This window comes from Streptopelia decaocto (assembly GCF_964273445.1).
Source record: "Streptopelia decaocto genome assembly, chromosome: 5".
Lineage (NCBI taxonomy): Eukaryota > Metazoa > Chordata > Aves > Columbiformes > Columbidae > Streptopelia > Streptopelia decaocto.
Genome location: NC_138659.1, coordinates 3,678,512 through 3,699,913, shown reverse-complemented (window position 1 = coordinate 3,699,913; position 21,402 = coordinate 3,678,512). Strand labels below are relative to the sequence as shown.

The 21,402-nt window shown below is 40.5% G+C and overlaps 1 protein-coding gene across 2 annotated transcripts in view; it reads right to left on the bottom strand.

The window, feature by feature from the left end:
- TESK2 (testis associated actin remodelling kinase 2) overlaps nucleotides 1–21,402 on the bottom strand; it is an 83,572-nt gene that overhangs the window by 21,459 nt on the left and 40,711 nt on the right. For both annotated transcript variants that reach the window (XM_082052267.1, XM_082052266.1), the window contains exons 5-9: nucleotides 14,146–14,292; nucleotides 5,372–5,454; nucleotides 3,720–3,795; nucleotides 2,012–2,095; nucleotides 826–912 (exon numbers count right to left, since the gene is read on the bottom strand). In XM_082052267.1, the coding sequence (XP_081908393.1) occupies nucleotides 826–912; nucleotides 2,012–2,095; nucleotides 3,720–3,795; nucleotides 5,372–5,454; nucleotides 14,146–14,292 (477 nt within the window). The remainder of the gene's footprint in view (nucleotides 1–825; nucleotides 913–2,011; nucleotides 2,096–3,719; nucleotides 3,796–5,371; nucleotides 5,455–14,145; nucleotides 14,293–21,402) is intronic.

Here is a 21,402-nt window from a genome sequence, read left to right as displayed (position 1 = left end):
GTGGGGTCCGGACAAAGTTTCGGCCAATAAACTTGCCTCAGTTTAAGTTGTGCAAACTGGACGTTGCCAACTTCAGCTGAATTTGGTGGAAGCTCAGGTTGTCTTGCTTTGTATAAACCAGTTTACTATACCAAGGTACTAGCAACCTCTGTTATGGAATAACCCACAAAAGAGATCTGCTCCCCTGGAATTTTCACACTGAGGAGCCAGGCAGGTATCCAGCACTACCACAATTTGTACTTGAATAACAGGTAGAAAAATTACTCTATACAGTGCACTGCCTATATAGCCTTAATGATACTAAAACATCTGGGTCCAGGTTTGTTTTTTGGAACACAGGCTAAGGATCTGGAGGTTTATTTCACTTTCCAAAAGGCAGCATATAGAAAGTTTAGAGTAGTTTAGTGCCTGCTCTTGATTTGCTTGTCCCCTCTGTTGGCGAGAACAACCCAGAATTCTTTTGTCACAGCTCAGTAGGTCTGTACACAATAACAGCTGGATTTTGTCAGCCTGAGGGCCAGCCGGAGTCAATAGCATACAACTGGTTATGATCAGCCTGAGCAGCCTGCAAGAAGCTGTTTAGTGCTCCAGACCTGTTTGTTTGGCATGACAGAACACAGAATTGCAAAAACACAAGATGGACCTTTTTGCAAGGGGAATGGTTATAAAAACCACAAGTGGCTTTCTGGGTTATCAGAATGTACGCTACTTTTATAGGTAGGTTCTTCAAGTCTCTTCTGTAAATACTTTAAGCTCTGTCTTCAACAGCCAGGAAGATTCAGAAGACTCCAGTTTAGGCCTCTCCCTTTCAAGTAAGATACTCACATTACAGCAGTTGAAGGCCAACTGGAGGAAGTCAGGGGGACAGTCTCCCACCATGTGCTGGAAGGCATCATAATCTAATCCAAAATTCTGTGCAAACAAAAACACATCATAAAGATATAAATGAGGTCTGCTACCCAGCCAAAAGTTTCTTCTTTCCAGGGTGTCCCTACATGGAGTTATCAGGAATAACCATGAACACCATCTCTCAGCAGCCACATCAGAATTTTGAGAAAACTTCACGCACACTCCAAACTGCAGCATTCCCGATGGGGATTACTTGATACAAGATACCTGTAAGAGAATGAGCTGACTTCAAAGCCCATCCTTCTTCCTGAGCTCAACTGCAACCCACTGCACTTGAAATGTTGCCCGTGTGGATCTGGAACCAATATCCTATACTATAACCACAGCGACTTGCACAGTGTAAGCCAACAGCCTGCTGTAAAACCAGAGGCTTCACTAGGATGAGAATTTACTCATTAAAATGTTTAATTTTTCAGTGGATGGCAGACTGGTACTACAAATTATCCAGTTCCTTAAATGCACTTCTATAAAATCCAAAGGGCAGGGCAACAAAATGATCTCCTGTTTACTGCAGTTCAAGACCTAACCAATTTTGCATTTACAGAACTGTAGGGGAATGGGCAATTTGGAAGCCTCCCCATAGAGGGCCAAAAGCTGCCCTGCAGATGGGACTCAACCAAAAGGCAACTGAAGAAAGAAGTATCTTGTTTGATTAGTCAATTCTAGCTCAGATCCATGGTGCTTAGCACAGTCTATGCAGAAATAAGGGTGAGCTTATTTTAGCTACTGCTAACGTTGCTGCTGCCCCGTTCACAAGGAGGGGCTGCTTAGCGGATGCAGTGTGCCTAAAGTGCTCTGCTCGGAACCTGGGGAGAAGTCTACGTGAGCTGTCACTCTACAAAAGGAATGTCACTGCAACACTCTCCACCTTCTGTCAGTCAGAGGCAGAAAGGATTCCCCATGAGGACTGCAGCTGTGTGAAAGTGTCTTCGATGGAGCTTCTTACAATAACAGCACAGAAGAACAAAAGCCTTTTACAAGCTATTTTTAATGTAACACCTATTCATCGTATCTTTGGCAGCAGCACCAGAACTTCTAAAGGCCAGCCATTATCATGGCAAACTTACCTCCTCCCACCAATGTTATAAACACAACCACTTACCTCTGTGCGAGGGAGATAGTCTGGATCTGCCTGTATTCTTGCTATAATCTCACACAGAATTATACCGTAGGAGAACACATCCGCCTGAGAGAGAAAAAAATGAATAGCCACATGGTTCAGCTATGAATACTCAGCGTTCTTATCTGCCAATGAGGTTCTCCTTGCCCCAAATGGTTACCGTGAAACTAGACCAACACCACAGCCTTACAACACTAAGCAAATGCATCATAGCTAACATATTGCATGTGAAGAAACACATGCTCACAGTAAAGCATTCTTGGTGTGTAAATAATAATAACTTTAAAATTATTTCAAGAAAAAAAGAAAAAAATCCACCAAATCACTCTTAATTCAGTAGTGTAAAAAAAAAAAAAAAGCCTCCCTTGCATAAAGAATGGTGAAGTTGCATTAGATATCTTACAGATGGGAGTAATTGACAACATAGCCAAAAACATGACAAGCCTATATATCACTGTGGTTAGAAAAATGGGTCTAGAATACACATGATTACAGCTTATCTAGAACATTAATGCTGTTTTTAATAAAAACTACATTTTTCTTTTCTCACAGTTCAGTACCTCTGGATAAAACAGTGTCTTTTCCAAAGCTTGACGTATCTAGTAACATTATATATTAGCATCAATTTCCACTGAAATTTCCATGACATTTAGTAATCATTTATCTGACTACCCCTGGAGCTGCACAGTTCCTCAGATTTCCACCCACCTGGCTTTATCACACAATAAAATTTAGGAAAACATGGAATATAAGTCTACAGAGCAGAAGCTGGCATCCCTCCTCCATTAGGTATCAGGCAGGCTTATATATCACCTTTCATGCTGATGAGGTATGAGATCTGCTGCTTCTTCAGTCTTCCATGCCCCAGGGTTAGTAACGAATGTGGCACCATAGATTTGGGTACTTTCTTATTAATTTGGGTCACTTGGAACTCTTAACAAAGCTTTGAAATGGTAATTATTACATTAATTACTGAGGTAGGTACTGCTTTCCTGAAAGTTAAGAATATCACCAATTAAACTATTGAGCGCTAGCTATAAAAAGGTACAGGACTTTAGCATAGAAAAGCTGCACTTGCAGGGCTGAAGTAGACAATGTTACACATGAGAGAGAAAAACCTGTGTGAACAAGAGCTTGACTGGTAACACCATTTCTAATATCCAGTGTGATCTGATACTCCTCTGAAAAATATATATATATACCAATGCCACAAACAGGAAAACTTAGAAATACCTTTGGAGAACACTTTTACCCAGGTATCATAACTTGAGAAATGTTGATTTTTAATTTTTTTTTTTTTAATTAAAATACTCGTACAAGTTTACATATAGACCTTTCACTTGTACCCATATTTCGTTGATGTATGGTCAGGGAAGAAACCTCACTATATTTCTCACGAGACTTGGTTGTGTTAGGTCAACAAGCCATTAACACATTTCTGCATGTGGGGCATTTCAGAATGGAAATAGCATTAACAGTGAATTATGCTAAAGGTAATTCTATAAGAAGCCACATCATGAATTTAAAATATTAGTTATTCAGCTCACATTCTCCCTTAGTCTGAATGAGCTGAGCACAGTAACGTCAAAAATGAAAATAACAATTATTTTAATATTATGGAAGTTCTAAATCTTGAAGCTATTGAAGAGAAACATCTGACAACTAAAGTCCGTTTATATCATGTACCTACCTTTTCATTGTAAGGTTCATCTCTGAGAACTTCTGGTGCCATCCAGAAGGGTGAACCCACCACCGGTAACTTCTCACTATATAGATATAGGATAGATGGCAAGGAAGGGAGGGAAGAGAGAACCACCGTTAATTAAATAATATGATTCGGGCATTACTACTAACTTTCCAAAACTCCAACTATCTGCAGAAACTTTCACCAGAGTGGGTTCCATAACATACTGTATTTTACACTGGTTTTCTACTGGAGTCACTGGAACATTCAATAGCAGAAGGGGAGGGTGAAAGAAAGCTTCAAACAATTACCCCTATTTTATTTCTGTTTTTTAAGTGCCTGGCCACTTTAAAAAAACAACTACTGGAAGGTCACAGGTGTTCAAATACTTTTGGTTTCCAAACTCTTGGCAGAGTGGGCTCCTTCATCTCTATATAAAAAGGCTTGTGGACATCAGTTTGGGGCTACATGTCAAGTTCTCCATTCACACAGCAAGACATGCAGGTATCCATCCCTGCATGTATATTGATAAGCAGCTCTGCAAGTATTCAGCACAGCCTGCTTGCAAACTATTAAAACTAAAAAGTCAAGACTGACTAGATGAATCGTTTAATAGAGAAAAACTAAAAGTAATCGGAATAGAGCAGATTTGAAAAATGTGCCATGTTTCCATATGGCTGAACACTGCCGCCTTAAGGAAGGTTCCGGCTTGCCTCGTGGCTAACCTTGAAGGAGCACCTAGTAAAAATGAGGCCTCTGAAGGCCTCAGATGGCCCGGCTTGCCAGCCGGCTGGAAACAACGACACTGCATCTGAAAACGGACATAAGACTAGACCAAACCAAAATGGTGGCTAATGCAACCATTTCATTACATTGTTTGTTTTAGTATCAAGCTACCTTAACTTTAGCTATGATTATACTCTCAGATTTCAAAGCATCACACTGAAGAAAATCCGACAGCAAATTTCACTGCCAGAATACTCTGAAATACACAAGTCAGTATACAAAGAGAACAATGAAATCCTTGTCCTTGATCTCCCTAACGGAGGGACGACAAAAGGACTATTTCAAATTGTGACAATAGCTTGTGACAGTCACCTATGCATTCCTCAAATGAATTACGATCATAATTCACCCTAGGGAAAGCTAAATGGTGAGCTACTGATAGACAGTAATTTTAATATCTCTTTGTTATAAACCTGGATCTTAACAACGCAGACATTAATGAGAATAGTACTGGAACACCACTGAATATTGTCTATGAAAACAGAAAGAAGCTAATTGAAGTTGTTTAGAATCTGAGGACATTTATTATAAAATTAACCTAGCCCAGAATGCTGGACAATATTTTTGTGTTTGCCTTTTTATTTAACCCAAATTCCCAAGCACCTGCTAGAAGATCAACTGAAAAGCTTGATTAAATTCTCTACTCACTGGAGCATTTTTGACGAATAAATATCACCAATAAATCTATCAAAATGGACAGTAAATAAGGCTGCAACATTTTGGTCAACCAGCCTGCAGTTCTAGACTGAAGACTGCAGATAATTTTTGCAAATTTATCAGAATGCAATCATGGCCTCAGGGACCAGGCTCACTAGAGCTTCTGACCTACAACGGCACTGCAGCTCTCGCTGTATTTCGATTAGTTCACGTACCTGTGGTCAGGAATTTTCTCTGCTAAACCAAAGTCTCCCACTATTGCTGAGTATCCGTTCTCATCGTGTTTTATTAAGCAGTTCTGGAAAAAAAAAAAAAAAAGCAACAGAAGAGTTATTGTCTGGGCATGAAACACATATACCAGTTGTTTTATTTATTTTTTAATCTGGAACAAGACTACAAGATACTGTTTGGAAGATGTTCGTTTATGAGAAGCTTTTGTCTGAAAGCAACGACACTTTTCCCCTGCCCTCCCCCTGCACAATCACATGTCTGTCAAACTTAAGATGCTGCAAACAGTCTTACACTTAGTTAATAATCCACTTAAAAACTTGCTGAGGAAGCAGGCAGCCCCAGGCTGCACATACCCAGCTATGTTCCAGCAAGAATTAAGGTGATTTAGCTCCCTTACTGCTCAAGTATGCAATACAAGCTGTTCACTACGACACCTCAAGTTTTCTCTTTACAAATTTGCCTGTACCTGACCAGAATACAACATCAAAGCAGACCCTAAAATGCCTCTGTGTATTTTGTTACATCACCTGCTGAAAAGGAACTCACTGCTTTGCAGTAGATTTTAATCAGAAAATACAAGATGTCACAAAGTTCTATGTACTTTTAAAGTTTCAAATAAAATTCTTTATTCTACAGTATATCATAAAACATGATTCTAATAGGGAAAAGCTGTCAATCTTCTCCTTTCAAATGTGCCCTCCAGTGTCAGGAGGGAGGGCAATTTAAGGACACACACAGATAATTCTGATCTGGTAGCATCGCCTAACAGGGTGCCATTGATTTTGTTGTTGTTGTTATTTATTTACAACTCTGAGAAGCATGCTTTGACCATTCCAGTACCACAGCTCTTCCCTTGTCACTGAATGAATCAACGGGTGACTTCCCTTAGTACTTTTCTGTCCTGCACTAGGTGAAGCAAGACAAAGCATTCATTCCTTCCCACATGCCTTGCTCCGTGTCCTTCAGCAGGCAGCACAATAGCGGTGACAGGCAGCAAACCCACTGGCGGCTCCTGCGGAGTGGTACCCTGCATTAATTAGCTAACCAGCAGGAAACACTTTCTAGCTTTATTGTGCTTGGATGTACAAAAGCCCCTCGCTGACCCCAGAGCATTAGCTTGTCTGTATAATGGAGCTACCAAGAAAAGTGAGTCCCTTGTCTGAAAGATCAAGTTCAGGTCATCACTGTTTACATTATTCAGCGATGATTGTGGCTCAGGCCATGAAGTGAGTTTTCTTCTTGCCAATTAAAAGGTTAAGCAAGGCACTCCTGCCATCACGTAAAGAAAATACAGGCCAGCCTCTTAAAACACACGATGGGCTCCTGAGATGCAAAGTTTTATTATACTTGAGGCATGCTAAATAAATAAGTACAGTTAGTTTGGGGATTCATAAACATGTACCAAGTTAAATCAGCCACGCTTGCCCAAAGAGCAGCAAAGCTTCTCAGTTACGGGCTTTGTTATCTTTTCTCAAAGAGCACATTCATTCCGCTTGCCTCTGTTTAAACATTTGGTCACTGTAAGTGGACTTAAAACTGAGAAGGATAAATCTTACGCAAATGATTCGGACAAGTGGAATTTCATTGTGAACCACACAGAAACAAGTCCATGAGGACACCAGAGATTTTGCAGCGTACAAGAATGCTGATACTATTTTAGGCAGCAAAATATTAGGTTATTTTCTGCCATAGATTTCTCAGCAATTAAAGATGATTTGCAATTTGACATTTAAAAAAAACACCCGTGATTCATAAAAAAGTTTTAAAATCTAGATTTCCTTAACTTTGGCTATTTACATTTTGTTCATTTTGAGTAGCAAGACTGCCATAGTTCATTTTACCTTCTGGGTTTTGTGGATTAGGGTTATTCTCCAATAACGCCAGTCTCTAAAATTTCAGCCCAACATTTAAATACAGACTAAGGACTATTTTCAGTCTAACTAAAAATCCGTAGAAGCACTTCTACTGACCTCAAGATCTGCAATAATTTACAAGACTGCTTTGATACCAAAAGGAGGCTTAAACATAACATCATCCTGACAGCAATTTTTCCTTCAACTTCTCACCAGTATACAGTCCCATCCCATTGGACAGCAATCCGCCACCAACTGAACATGAACACTCTTACCCCCTCAAGCCCCAGGCAGTTGAGTTGTCAGGTGCAGCACTGAGCTATTATACAAGTAGATCATTCCTAGATAAATCATAAATTAAACCAATAGCACATCCAGTCTAGCTGCCAAGTAATGCTACCTGACAGCTCCAAGCTCCTTCCCAACGAGCAGGAGCTGCCTGCAGCAAAGCTGGGCTCCCTTTCAGCCCAGGCCTTTGAGAAACCAAGCAGACGAGCAGAGTGGACATCCCACCGCTGAGGAGAGCGGGGGTCCTGCAGCAGAGCTCAACACACCCAACAAGGCGATGGGGAAAGCCTTGGGCAACACTTGTACTATAAAGTACAGACCAGTTGTTCTGCCGTGGTGGGCTGCACAATGTTAAATGACAAAAAGAAGGAAGCTAAGCTATTCTCTCTCTCTGCATACAAGAAGTGCTGAGTGTCAATTTAAATTCATTGGGATATGTATTCCAGTACAAGAGCGGCTTTTCTATTCACACTTAAATCAGCGATGGGCAGGTGACGTGCACCAGACAAAAAAACGCCAGCGTCACTACAAATGCTCACTGCTGTGAAACTAAACTGATTTAATTCTACTGGGGCAAATTTTTATGCAGCTAAGCACCAATTTCCTGGAACCAGAAAAGCTGGAAGCCTATTCCTACCAAAATCAGTAGCAAAACCTTTCTACATATACTAGCCATTACACAATACTGTACCAAAGCCACAGCACAGACAGTTTAGTTACCAGATTTCAGATGGAATTCATAAAAAGGTGACTTAACGCAGCCCACAGTAACTGGTAGTCCATATGCTCTCGATGAAAAATATTTCTAAGCATTCACATTCTACCACCAAGATAAATCAGGATCAAAAAATGGATAAGGGTTCATTAAAGACTAAAAGGTTGAAAAGAGCTTTTACATTTAAGGTAGAGGTGGTATCTTGGTAGAAAAAGTACAATACAGTATACTGCACTGTTTCTTCTGACAAAGTGATACTTCTCAGTTTCTACAAAAAAGAAAATACGTGCATCAACTTGGTATGAAGAAGTTTCATTAATGGATTTTGGCACAGAAACACAAGAGTTGAAACCCCTCTCTAGTGCAAAGAGCCTCTCAAAAGCTGCCTGTGAGATGAAATGCCAAGCAGCTTTGCAGCATGAGCTTTAAGAAAATGCTTTCGACTTACTATTGCACTACTTGTACAAGCTGCAAGGCAATAAAACATGACGACCTTTCCAAGCTTTCTCTTTGGACCTCTACAGACAGGGATGTTCTTTCCTTTGGCAGCTCACAGGCTCCAAGAGGGCAGCATTTGACTTTGGCTGGGCTCTTGAGGTTTTCTTTCCCCAACACAGGGACCCCATCAGCCCTTCCTGAGGCAGCCTCTTAACTGAAGCAAAGAGCTCTGTACATGAACCCTAAAGAGTTAACAGAGCTGTTTATGCAGAGACAGATGTGAAAGAACATAAAGCCCCCTTTGTGTATTACAGGAGCTTAACATCTGCTTTGCACAGCATAATCCTACGAAGTCGAATGCAATATTCTACTCTCCCTTTTACACAAACAAAAATGAAAATAGGCTCGAGTTTCAGAGTTAAAAATAAGTTGCTTAGATGAAGAAACCTCATAGTTTTATTTTACAATATGACATACAAGCTGAACTCCTCAGAGATTTTATTGCACTCCAGAAAATACAGGAACGCTACTGCAGTGTCATTTGCAATCCTCCGATGACTGTTACCGAATTAAAATACTTAAAGGCCAATTGAGATGTATCAGCTATTTTTAAAGTGCTATCCCCTATGAGGAACACCATTGATGATTAAATGTACAAGAGAAAGTTTACAATATAGATACACTTTTTGAAACTAAAACAATTATGTTTAAGGGACAGGCTCCATATGGGGCCCAAAGTACCAGTAAAAGTTTAGTATTGCAGCTAGCATTAGAAATAATTGTCTGGAACAGCTAATTTTTTCACCGCAAGCTCTCCCCTGCAGTGCAAAATATCCAGGCAAGAGCTTACTCTGGCACAAAGGGGACCTTACAACTGCAGCAGCAAGCATGAGACCCACACAAAGGTTCTGTTCATTGCCTGTGTTTTATTTTGGTTTATTTTGTGTTAAACAAGCAAACAGCACACAAGGTAGGAAGTCAGGGTATGTCATTTTCAAGCCTAAAGGCGGTGAATTTATGTTACATCAGAGAACCCACAGTAATTGCTTACACGCGTGATTCTGCCCCGTAGTAACTGAGATTACTCGTCTCTCAATGAAAGAAGATTGAGCCATTACACATTTACTGTGAAGCAAAAGCAGATGTTGGCAGGAATACACGCATGTAGTATATACATGTATATGCACACACACACATATATATACATACACATACCCAGAGATCAGAATTTCTTCATATATTTTATCATCAGTGGAGCTCACAACATTCCCTAAAACTGCTCACAGCTTAATATTGATTATAAGACCTTGTTTTCAACTGTACATCATTCTGCAATGACACCTCTGCCATGAATCTCAAGCTTCTAACCCTGCAAATGAAGTTCATAATGTTTTTCTCTCTTTTTTTTTAATTGTTAGGAAGTCGCACACAACATGCATTATATCAAGAAAAAAATTGCACAAAAGATAGGATGTAAAACTTCCTGTGATAACTTTTACATTCTTCCCCTTATGCATATGTATCCTTAATTACATGATCACACAGTTTTCCACCTGGCACTCATGTCTCTCAGTGCACTCACTGGATTCACACAGACAGGGAATTGAGGCTGGAGATAAAACACTTGGGCCACTATTTTCAGGACTTTGGGCAAAACAACCCCACCACACCGGCCTGGAAATGAAGGTCTTCTGGCTTGTAGTTAAGATCACTGCAATGTTACCCCAGCATCTGGATTCTGATTTTCCTCAGCATCACAGGAGGATTGTGTGACAAGCAAGCTAGTTTAACAAAATCTTTCAGAGATTGTTGCTTATCTTGTGCTTTCTCTGCCTCCAGGGGTCAAACCTGACTATCAGTGCTGCCTCTGAGGTCAGTGAGAATAATGGCCTTGAACTTAAACATGTGTCAAATGCCAGATTCTTTAAACACATACCAAATATTCACCAATATTCTCACTTTTAATCTGTTCTGATAAGGCTGAGTTTATTCATCTCCCTCACCTCAGAGATACTCCAAGAATAAATTCACTGATATTAGGGCAGTCATTGTAAGCTGCCAAGGAAATGCACAGTGCTCCCAGAGCAGGGGTTTGAATGCAATGCAAATACAGTGTAAACAAGGTGGTGAAGAAACTCCCTGTGTAGCAGTAAGATATTCTGAGGGGTGAGGTACAAAAGGATTTTGCTATATTCTTTTTGCAGGCTGGACACTTCCTCCCTGTGCCTTCTTATTACTGTTATTTTAATGGTAGGTAACCACCGGCAAAATGTTGCAAAACCAAGTCATATTAAAAATACTTTATCACAATCTACTGGCTCCTACTGAAACACTTGCAATGTGTTACATTATGACTTCTATTTTAATGACTAAGACTTGGAGTTAAAATTCATAACCAGACCTCCTTGAGAATCACTGAAAGACAAAGAAAATCCTCATGATTCCACGATACAAATCTTCCTTATGCACATTACAACGAACCCCAAATAAAAATGATTCACAGGGCATGCAGTGATATGGATAGGGGACAAGGAATGAGCCAACTAGACTGGTTGTCATAACCTATCTACAGCTTAATCTCTGCATTAATCTCTTTATGACAAGTCAAAAGTGAGGACACCACAGTTATTGGCTTATAAAATGTACAAGTCACCCTGCCCACAGACCTCCTACCTGCAGGGTGGAAACAGCCCATCTGACTGTTCTTACCTCCTGACAGATTCATGTTAGGCTGTTGCTGCCTATCAGGGTAGAGCAGCCTGATCAGCTACAGCACCCAGGCCCAGAGCCACGGGCTGAGCAGCTCTCGACAGGGGTGAGTACCGGCTGTCTGCGCAGAACACGCTTCTGAGCAGCGCTGCCTCTCTCTTTGACAGGAGGGCAGCGGGAAGGGCAGCAGTGGGATGTCAGGGCTGCCACATCGACTGGAGTGACCTACATCTCTCTGCCGCTCCTCCCTCTGGCTTTCAGCAGTGTCCGCACTGTTCTGCTACTCTCCACACGGTGCAATTAGAAAAAGAGATCACCTGCTGTATACTAATTGTCAAACCCACTAATTTTTCAACTTTAGATTGGAACTATTCCTGAAGTTTTTAATGTATCCAGTACATAGACATATAGTACTACTGGCAAAGCAAGACTCCTCTGCTGCCCTAACTGACAGAATAAACTTAATGTATTCACACTACCTGCTCCAGGAAGCTGTAGGAATTAGAAATTTGCCAGAAAGAGAAGAAGAAGGGCAGAAGTATGGCTTTAAATTAATCCCAAATAATTTTTATAGTAAAATTCATATTAAAGGGATAATGTGCAGTGAGCTATTGTGTTAAGTGTAATAGGTAAAGCATGGAGACTTTCCCGCACAGAAAGTCTGTTTTGTTCTGTTCATAATTCAGCCAAGGCCAGCAAGTTTCCTGAAAAAATAACCCTCCCACCCTGCAAAAAAATCAGGGTCTGTTCTATCTTTGCAGATGTCTAAATCCTTGTTTTTGTTTTAATTTGATTAATAAAGCCATCACATCAATTACTAAAGTTTACCAAAGAAAGAAGGACAACATAGAACAGTATTGAATCTGCCTTTGTTCAATCCAGATCACAGTTCTCTCCCAAGGAAAGAGCCCATCAAATCTTCCCTCAGCTTGCTCACACATTGACTATGTACTAGTAAGAAAGAAGCTGACTCATCCCCTCACCAGTACAAACCTGGTAAAATACAAGGCATCTCCTCACGTAGTAGCCAAAAGCCACAGTCTAAGAGTTTAAAATTTTGGTAACAGGTATTTGCTGTGGTTATTATCTTTTTTTGCTTTGGAGCAAAGTGACTTCTTTAAAACTTAGCTACCCAGCAGGGCAAACATTTTCCTAAAAGGAGAGTCATTTGCCCAACAGATTTCATTTTAAAGTATATTTCATCAATACAATAATACACTAATAAAATTCACAAGTACCTGGGTGCTTAAGGCCAGGTCTTTCAACTGCTTCCCATCCCAAACAGAACCAGCAAGTGCATACATGACCTCAAAAATATAACAAATTAAATTTAAAAAGACCACCCCAAAAGAAACCAGAAACTAGAAAATACAGAATAGAGGTGATGACAAACTTCTGTCCTGACAGCTTCCAACATGACCCACACAGACATCATAACTTCAGTGCTAAGAACCATCTGAATATATCATAACTGCCAATAAATTCTTAGGGTTTGGTTTGTTTGGTTAGTTTTAAATAACTCTTACTACTTCCTGTGGCCACCGATGGGTTTGCTGTTGCAGTGAAATCATGCACTCCTCCCAGCCGCTGCATTTTCTGAACAATTGACGTTCAACAATAGATGACACTGAAGCATTGGTGGGGCAGCTCCAGAGAATGACATACAATTATGTAAAGCTTGGAACAAAGGCATTCACAGAGGACTCAGGAAATGAATTTTCGTATGACTAGCCAGCACAGTACGAGCTTTCTGAGCCTATCATGTCAAAGTGACATGACTCCAAGTCTGGTCATTTTTCATCAATTTGATATTCTTCTTTGTAGAATTCAGCACTTCTTACTTGAACGGATACGCAAGGAAGTGATTCACTACTTCACTGAAATACTTCTTTTACCTACCAGTTGAACTATTTTTCTCCCACTTGGCTAAATGTACATTCTTTATCTGAAGCACTGAGTTAGCTTTGAAAAAACTAAAACTGGCTGTAGGACTAGAAATCACTTGAATTTGCAAACACACTCTGCTATGTTTATATTTTTAAAAGCAGTTTCTAATCTTTAAAAATAGTTCCTCCTAGGCTAAGATAACATTCTTCTGGATGTGACATTATGACATCTTCCTAAGAACTATTTTGGAGTACTTTCATGTTGCAAGTCACCAGTGAGCTCACACCAGCTCATTAGCTCCAGACAACAGGACAGACAGGACAGCAAAGCCCTCAGCACAGGCTGCAACGGATGGCAAGACCCATTGTGAATACCAGGGCAATTTGTTTACAGAGCTTAGTGCTCCTATGTCAATATTTCTAGCTGAGCTTGAATTAGCTAGCTACTTCAGCCAATAAAATGCACACAAGTTGTCACCAAAGCAGTTATTAATACATCCACTGAAAACCAGGAGATTTTAAAGTGCATTTGTAATAACCTCATCAATTTGGTTTCTTTATATGATTGACCTGTTCCAAATGTTAGATTGTTATGCTTAATTATCCAGGGATTTAAATACTTTACTGAACCATAATTCAGAACTAAAACACTCTGCAGCTGCTTTCTGAGAAATCCTAAGCTGAATTCATTTAAGGAATGACCTTCTTTCAGGATAGTTATTTCTCAGTTCCCACACAAATTATCAACGTGTTCTAAGGAAAGTTTCAATCCTATAAACTGTATTTCAATTTGTTTTCAAAATGTCTTAGATTACACCTTATATAATAGCAATTCTCTGCTGGAAGGAGAAGAAAGAAGCAACAAGTACCTTGGATGTAAGGTCTCTGTGGAAAATGCCTTTATAATGAAGATAACTGATCCCCATAGCAATGTCATACGCCAGTTTCACCCTCACCGTCCAGGGCAGATGCTGGTTACTGTCTAATAGCTGTTCCAGGTTACCACAGTTGATGTACTGAAAAGACAAAGCAACATTTGTAATTAATTATTGAGCTTCATATGTTGTTAGGAAAGTAAAATTAATCATTACACAAGCGTCCTCAGCTCAGTTACACACTAAAAGAGTTTGCAGATCAAAATAGGTTAAAAATGTTTCCCTTCACCACCTGTACCAATGCATTTATTTATGTTAAAGATGCATGCAACAGCCACCACCATGTTAACTCTATGGTATTTAAATACTGGTATTTAAACAGACCCTTCAGAAACACCTACAATACAATATCACCCTCTCATTTCAGTGTGAGGAAAGCAAGGGCAAAAAGGATGAAGAGCTGGCTCTCATACAGAGTAAGTCAACAAAGAGAGGGCTAAGTATCCAAGAGTAGGTGACAGAGCCTGATCAGGTTCCCAGATACCAATTCCCTAACCTGAAGCAGCAGAGAAAAATATTACAACATGTTACTGTAAGTTACATTTTTGCACTGCTGTATCTACAAGCCCTAATCAGCAACCTGATTCCCACTGTGTTCAGTACTACATCAACCCCATCAAACGGTAGCCCTCATGAAAAGGAACCTGCATTAAACATAAGTTAAATGCTATGAGAGATAGTGAAACAAAGCAGAACGCAAATGATGCTAAGTAATACAACCCAGGGTTAAGACATGGCAGCTCCACTGCTCAAATAATCATGACAGCAACACTGAGCTTACACTTTATGTGTAGAACATTTATACCATAACAGCAGCTACACCATGTTTGAGAAGCTTCTTGTTTCACTCCTAGTCCATGCTCTCACCAGCAACAGAGCAAAAAGACTACCTTGCTCTGGAAGGAAAACCTGGCAGCAATGCAGTGAATTCTCTCAAGAAAATCCAAGCAAAGCAGACACAATAATTTGCTCCCAAGCCTGGTCCAAGCATGTAATGCTGCGGCAGGCTGCACCAATTTTGCTGCCCTGTGCCAGACACCTCTCCAATGCTCTAGGGCAACAAAGATGCTGAAGGGAGTGGAGCATCTCCCGTGTGAGGAAAGGCTGAGGGAGCTGGGGCTCTTTAGTTTGGAGAAGACTGAGGGGTGACCTTATTAATGTTTACAAATATATAAAGGGTGAGTGTCAGGAGGATGGAGCCAGGCTCTTCTCAGTGACAACCAACAGGACAAGGGGCAATGGGTGCAAACTGGAACACAAAAGGTTCCACTTAAATTTGAGAAGAAACTTCTTCTCCCTAAGGGTAACAGAACACTGGCCCAGGCTGCCCAGGGGGGTTGTGGAGTCTCCTTCTCTGCAGACATTCCAACCCGCCTGGACACCTTCCTGTGTAACCTCATCTGGGTGTTCCTGCTCCATGGGGGGATTGCACTGGATGAGCTTTCCAGGTCCCTTCCAACCCCTGACATTCTGGGATTCTGTGACTCTCTCAAGAGGCTTTGCACTTTCCCGTGTCACTCACCAAGACAAAACACGTGCCATCATTATCACATTGAAATAAAAATCATAATTGCAGCTGTTATTTCAGAAACTTTGAACTTGCTTGTATTTTGTTAGGCTGCTTTGTGTCTTGGAGCTTGGGGCACAAGGTAAACATGAACCACATACCATGCAGTGTGGACGCAGCTGATCTGCTCAGACTACACTATAGTAGTGAAAAAGCACACATAAACCAGACTTTACTAGTAAGTCTGGAGGTCATGGCTCCTCCTGAACAGTCTACCAAAAACCAGCTTCTTCCCTACAGTCAGACCCTGTCTTTTTCTGAGCTCACCAGTGAATTCTGAAAACCTTTTCCAGCAGATCGTTTCACTACTATTTAATGAGGTTACATTGTTGGGGAAGATGAGGCACATGCCAATTTTAACTGTCATAAATCTTACCAGAACAGCTCAAAGCGTGTGGGGCTCCAGTGCTCGCTCTCTCTCAAGTTCTGTCAACTGCTGGACATGCCACACACAGACACTTGGGCACTAAGCAGCCTCACCCTCAGCATTTGCTTGTGTACTTTTAAACATGAACCTTGGCCTGATCACAGTGCTGTGCATCCACCTTCTGTCCTTGAGCAACAACTGAAGTAAAGGGTGAGTACAAGAGTTCTTTGTACTGAGATGTTCTTCAAAGATGATTAATTAGCTCAAATCTGAGCCAGATTTTAGATAGCAACTACCTTCTCATATCAAAGGAAGAAATCCCACAGAAGGTGCCTGGGTCTACAAAATGTTCCAATATTTAGCAGTTTCATGTTCTTTTGACTACTTCAAGATGCTGTTTCATATCTTTTGCATTACACTAACAGCAGGAGAAAGAGTGCAATGATACACAGGAAAGGATTTCAAAATAAGATACAGAGAAACAGAGTCCTTCCTTGTATTGACTATTTCTAGGCCAAACAGGCAAAAAGTGTGTGTATTTTACAATTAGGCGAGGAAAGCTCTTTAACTCTCGAGAGGAATCTGACTAACATTTCAAAATGCACTGGATTGTTATTAAATAGTAACATTTTTTATCAAACTACTCTCTTTTATGCTGAAATAAAAAAAAAATACTCAGAAGTTTGTGCTTAGTTCATATCATTTTCCAAAACAAAATGCCTGCTGGCCCTTCTCCAAAACCAAGGCAAACAAGACTTAACACAGCAATGATAAAAATCAAATGTTTAGGACTTCTATAGCCCAGGCACTGCAGCTGGGGGGAAGGGAGTTGATCAGATGACTACACTGGAAACTAGAAATTGCAGGCTGGCGCAAGCCAGAGATCCAAAACAACCTGGCTCTTCTGCTCAGAGTTGGCGTGTCGGAGAGCGGAGCAGCTCTGGGACAGGTCACTCGGAGGCTGTGCCACCTCCATCCTTAGAGATTTTTCAAGACCCACCAGGTAGAGCTGCAGCCAACCTGACTCAGTGTTGGAAACAATGCTGCTTTGAGCTTTTCCAGCTTTGATCTTTCTTTCTCATTGCTTTTATTTGAACCTCTAGGAGAGCTCGATGACCTTCATAGACCACTCAAGAAAAAATAAAAAAGCTCAATATAATTAGATTCTTTTTTAAAATCACAAGTTGGTAGTGTGCTTAAGGAAAAAAAAAAAAAATTATTGATAAGATTTCTACATTAACTTCTTATATATTCCCAGCCTCCTTGGAATGGTGTGAGTAGCACTTCTCATCCAGTTACATTCAAATCAGAACAATATTGGCCAGCCTGGAACAGAAGGCACTAATGCACCTAGCTCAATAACCTTATTATAATGTGACGCTTATTAAATATCTCAAATTATTTCACCTTTCTGACTGGGCAATAACAGCCTGTCCATATAGCACTATCATGCTTGAATTCATTGGTAAGAGAATGCAAGTGGGAAGGGAATTGCTGGCTTTCTATTTGGGTTAGGATTAAACCGTGCCATACCATGAGAGTAACTGCTCCAGAAACAAACAAGCAACCCATAAGCATATTGACATCCATACCGAATGAGTATTGACATACATACTATGATTCTGTGATACATACTGAAATGTGACAATAGCTAGCTATTATTTTGAGCATGCTCATGCTTTCCTTTTCAATAAAGTAGCCCACTCATTTGATCCATTCTGGCCATGTTAGTTAAGTGCAACTAATGTATGTATTCCCCCAGCACCCTTTCAGTCAAACTGGCTTGCGGTGTCATTCACCCATCTCAGCTGCAAGGACTGGATTCCAGCAGGGACTGGGTGAAAAATGACAGACATGCAGGACACAGCAGCACGAGCTGCAAAGACCAGGATCAAACCTGACTCTGGCACATCCACAAAGCCCACGAGGCCCCTTATCCCAAACTGCCACCCGGCAAGTGCTCAGACCACTTTCATTAGAGATGCGAGTTATGGCTTTGGCTCTAATTTCCAGTGTACTCCTATGAAGCACAGCAGGTTAATCATCAAGTGAACAACTGAAATAAGATTTTCCTAGAGACATCTTCAAGGCTCTAGTTGATCTCAGATTTTAGCTGGCCAGCAGGTAATATTTGCCTGCAGAGTCCTGAATTGTCCCTAAGGCAAGAGTTCAGTGCGCTCTCAGTCACATAAGTAATCCAATTCTTCCAGTCATTCAGGCTGATAATGCAAACAGCCAGCCCAATGGCCTATTTTTTTAAGAGCCCTTCAACAATGTCTTTTCAAAACAGACACAAAATTATAAACATTATTTCCTGATTGCCAGCGCAACTGAAAGAAAAATACTCGTTCTCAATCTCTTATTAGCACAAGCCAGCTCTGTGTGGTAAGTATATCCTAAAGGATGGTGAGCGCACGTCTTCCAAGGAGAATATGGATTTTAATTTGTCCCTGGAACATTCCAGTGCTGGTACAGTAAGGCTACAGCGCACACAACATCTCAAAGCATTATTCTCTGACAACAACAACAGCCATTGCATAAGCGTACAAGCAATTGGAGCAGAGATCTGGTCAGGCTACAACAATGAAGGCAAAGGACACTACATTTCATAGAGACCTCACAGCTAAATGGAGCAGTGTTCAGACCTTTTCAGACTCTGTATCATCAGGTTGCAGTGAAACAGCTACCCATTCTTCCCACTGCGAGCTTTTTGTCATGTAACAGGACACCAACAGTCAGTTTATCTGGTTGCCAGCATCTGAAAGTAACTGCTTTAGGTTGTTTATTTTTGCATTTACTACAAATAAACTCAGCAAACCGAACACTGGTTTAAAAGACCCTGGCATTTTAACCCACAAAAGTATTCTAAAAACCAATTATCCATGGTAAGAGCTCATTCTTCTGTTGCTAGAACATAAGTCCAGCAAAACTGTATTTCTTACACCTCTCCTAAACCTTACAAGGAAAGGCAGCAGTAGCTTCATTAAAGGACAAGTTACCCAGAAGTTCAGCCAAGCATATGTGATTTATGGATCAAAGAGACATGAAAAGGCTTCTGATGTTACAGCTTAGTGCTTTCAAGAGACTAATACTGAACTTGAGCTGTCAGATTTTAGCCTTCAAAATTCAAAATAATGTTATGAACACACTAATACGAGAATTAAAAGCTTTTAAAGAAAAGGTGCATCACTGACACAATTTCACCTGTTATTGTTCAAAAACAAAGAGTCCAAGTAGTGTCAAGTCTGAGTGGGAAGACTGAAGGGAATTGCAAAGAGTTTTCAATGCTACTTTGAAAACAAATCCTGTTTCAATATGTATGTCTAATATAAATAAGCCACCAGATACTGCACAGGAAAGTCAGAAGAAAGTTGGCCTGCTATTTGCTCGGCTTTTAATGTTACTGCCATTTAAAAAAGCAACAAATAACCACAAGACACCCCTCTTCAGTAGCCCAAATGTTACCAAAGGCAATGCATTAAGTGGTTAAGAAAAGCAGCTGCAGAGACTGCATTTAAGATGACAGACAAAATGAGGTAAGTAAAGAATAAGAGCTCCTGGGACCCAAAACGCTGCAAGACAAACACTAAGATAGCAATGAATGAGCACACTGGAGAAGCCCACTGAAGAAAACAGGCAGAGAAGCAGGAGGAAAGAGAAACTAGAATCACAGCTCTAGCACCTGGAGTGTGGAAAAGTAAAAGATGTCAGAGCAAAAGGCAAACTGCAGCCTTGGACTCTAAAGGGAGACCTGAAAAGCAAAGTAACAACACAGACATCTATGACAAATACATTGAAGCAGTGTCAAAAGAGATACAACTTGCATATTTGTTTCATTTCTAATGCTGGAAGTAAGAAGGTAACTCTGGTGCCAAATAAAATAAAGTTGAGGTCTTTACACCCATTAGGATTTCTGCAAAGTTAAAACAATTAAACTACCCATTTCAAGGAGGACACAACCCAGTCTGCAGTTCTCGTATAACAGTCATATGTTGCACTCAGCACCCTCTAAGTGACTACTTTGAAGGCTTCTGGCTGCAAGACAAGAAGCCAGTATCACCCTTCTGCTACAACTGGCACTATCAGCTACAGTGGGAGGATTGGAAATCTCCTTGTTCCCCCCCAACCATTTTCATTAGCTTCAGCTGTTCAGAACTGGAAAAGAAAGACAGTATCAGTGTGTTCAAAACTACAATATGCGATACTACAAGTTGATACACTGACTAACAGATCAAATGGAATTGTTTTTGAAGTTAAAAAAAAAAAATCTACAAAACCACCTCACTCAAGTACATCTGAGCAGTAACTTTCCATTTCCATTACATATCTAACACACTGATTGCACCAAACAAAATAAAACATTAAAGCAGAACAAGTTGGATGTTTAATGTGGGCTGTACAGGTATATTTTTGGACAGCAGGTGAACTAATGTTGCCAGGAAGAAAAACACAAGCACTGAAAGAGTCAGAACACACAGGTGAAGCAGGCACATCTCAGAACAAAACTCAAACTGTTTCATGAGAGACCAGAAGGGCTCAGGTGGCTTGGAAAAACAGCCTGATTGAAAGGACAGAAGAAAAGCCAAAAGCATTCGTCTTAAGGGCACTTTCCTGCTCCTCAGTTGCTGAAAACCAAGGGGAAAAGAGTCTGTAACCTACAGTCCATTTCTCTTCCATTTCTCTTCCACTTTTCAACCAATACAAACAATTCAGTTCTTTAATAAAAAATTATGTACTTTCTTTAAAGTTGTTAATCATTACAGCACTAAAATAATCTTGCTCTAAAAAGTGTCAGCTGTTCACAGAGGACAGGACAAGCTTCCTTGTGCAATTGCCACGGGCTGCTTGCTCATCAGAACTCAGATCCAAAAGCCAACAAACACAACAGATCTACCTCCGTTTTTAATTCTGTGTCAGCTGTGGCATTGATCGATTCACTGGCTCCTCCTTCTAAAAAGGCATGTACAGGCATGGCTTATTTTATAAGGGCAAACAAGAATTAACATGCACTAACTCAGGAAAGAGCTGTAACTAAAACCATTTGTTGCATTCCAAACATTTAAGTGCTGGCATCAAAAAGAATATGGCAAGATTAGTCTTCCTTTAATTCTCTATATCCAACGGCTCTTACGGTCAGCATGATGAATTTACCCCTTTCCTGTCATTCCATTCAATCAAAATCTAATGTTCACTTGCTTGCCTGCTGCTAGAACTAGGTTACTGTGATTAAGGCTTCAACTGCAGGCACATAGCAACA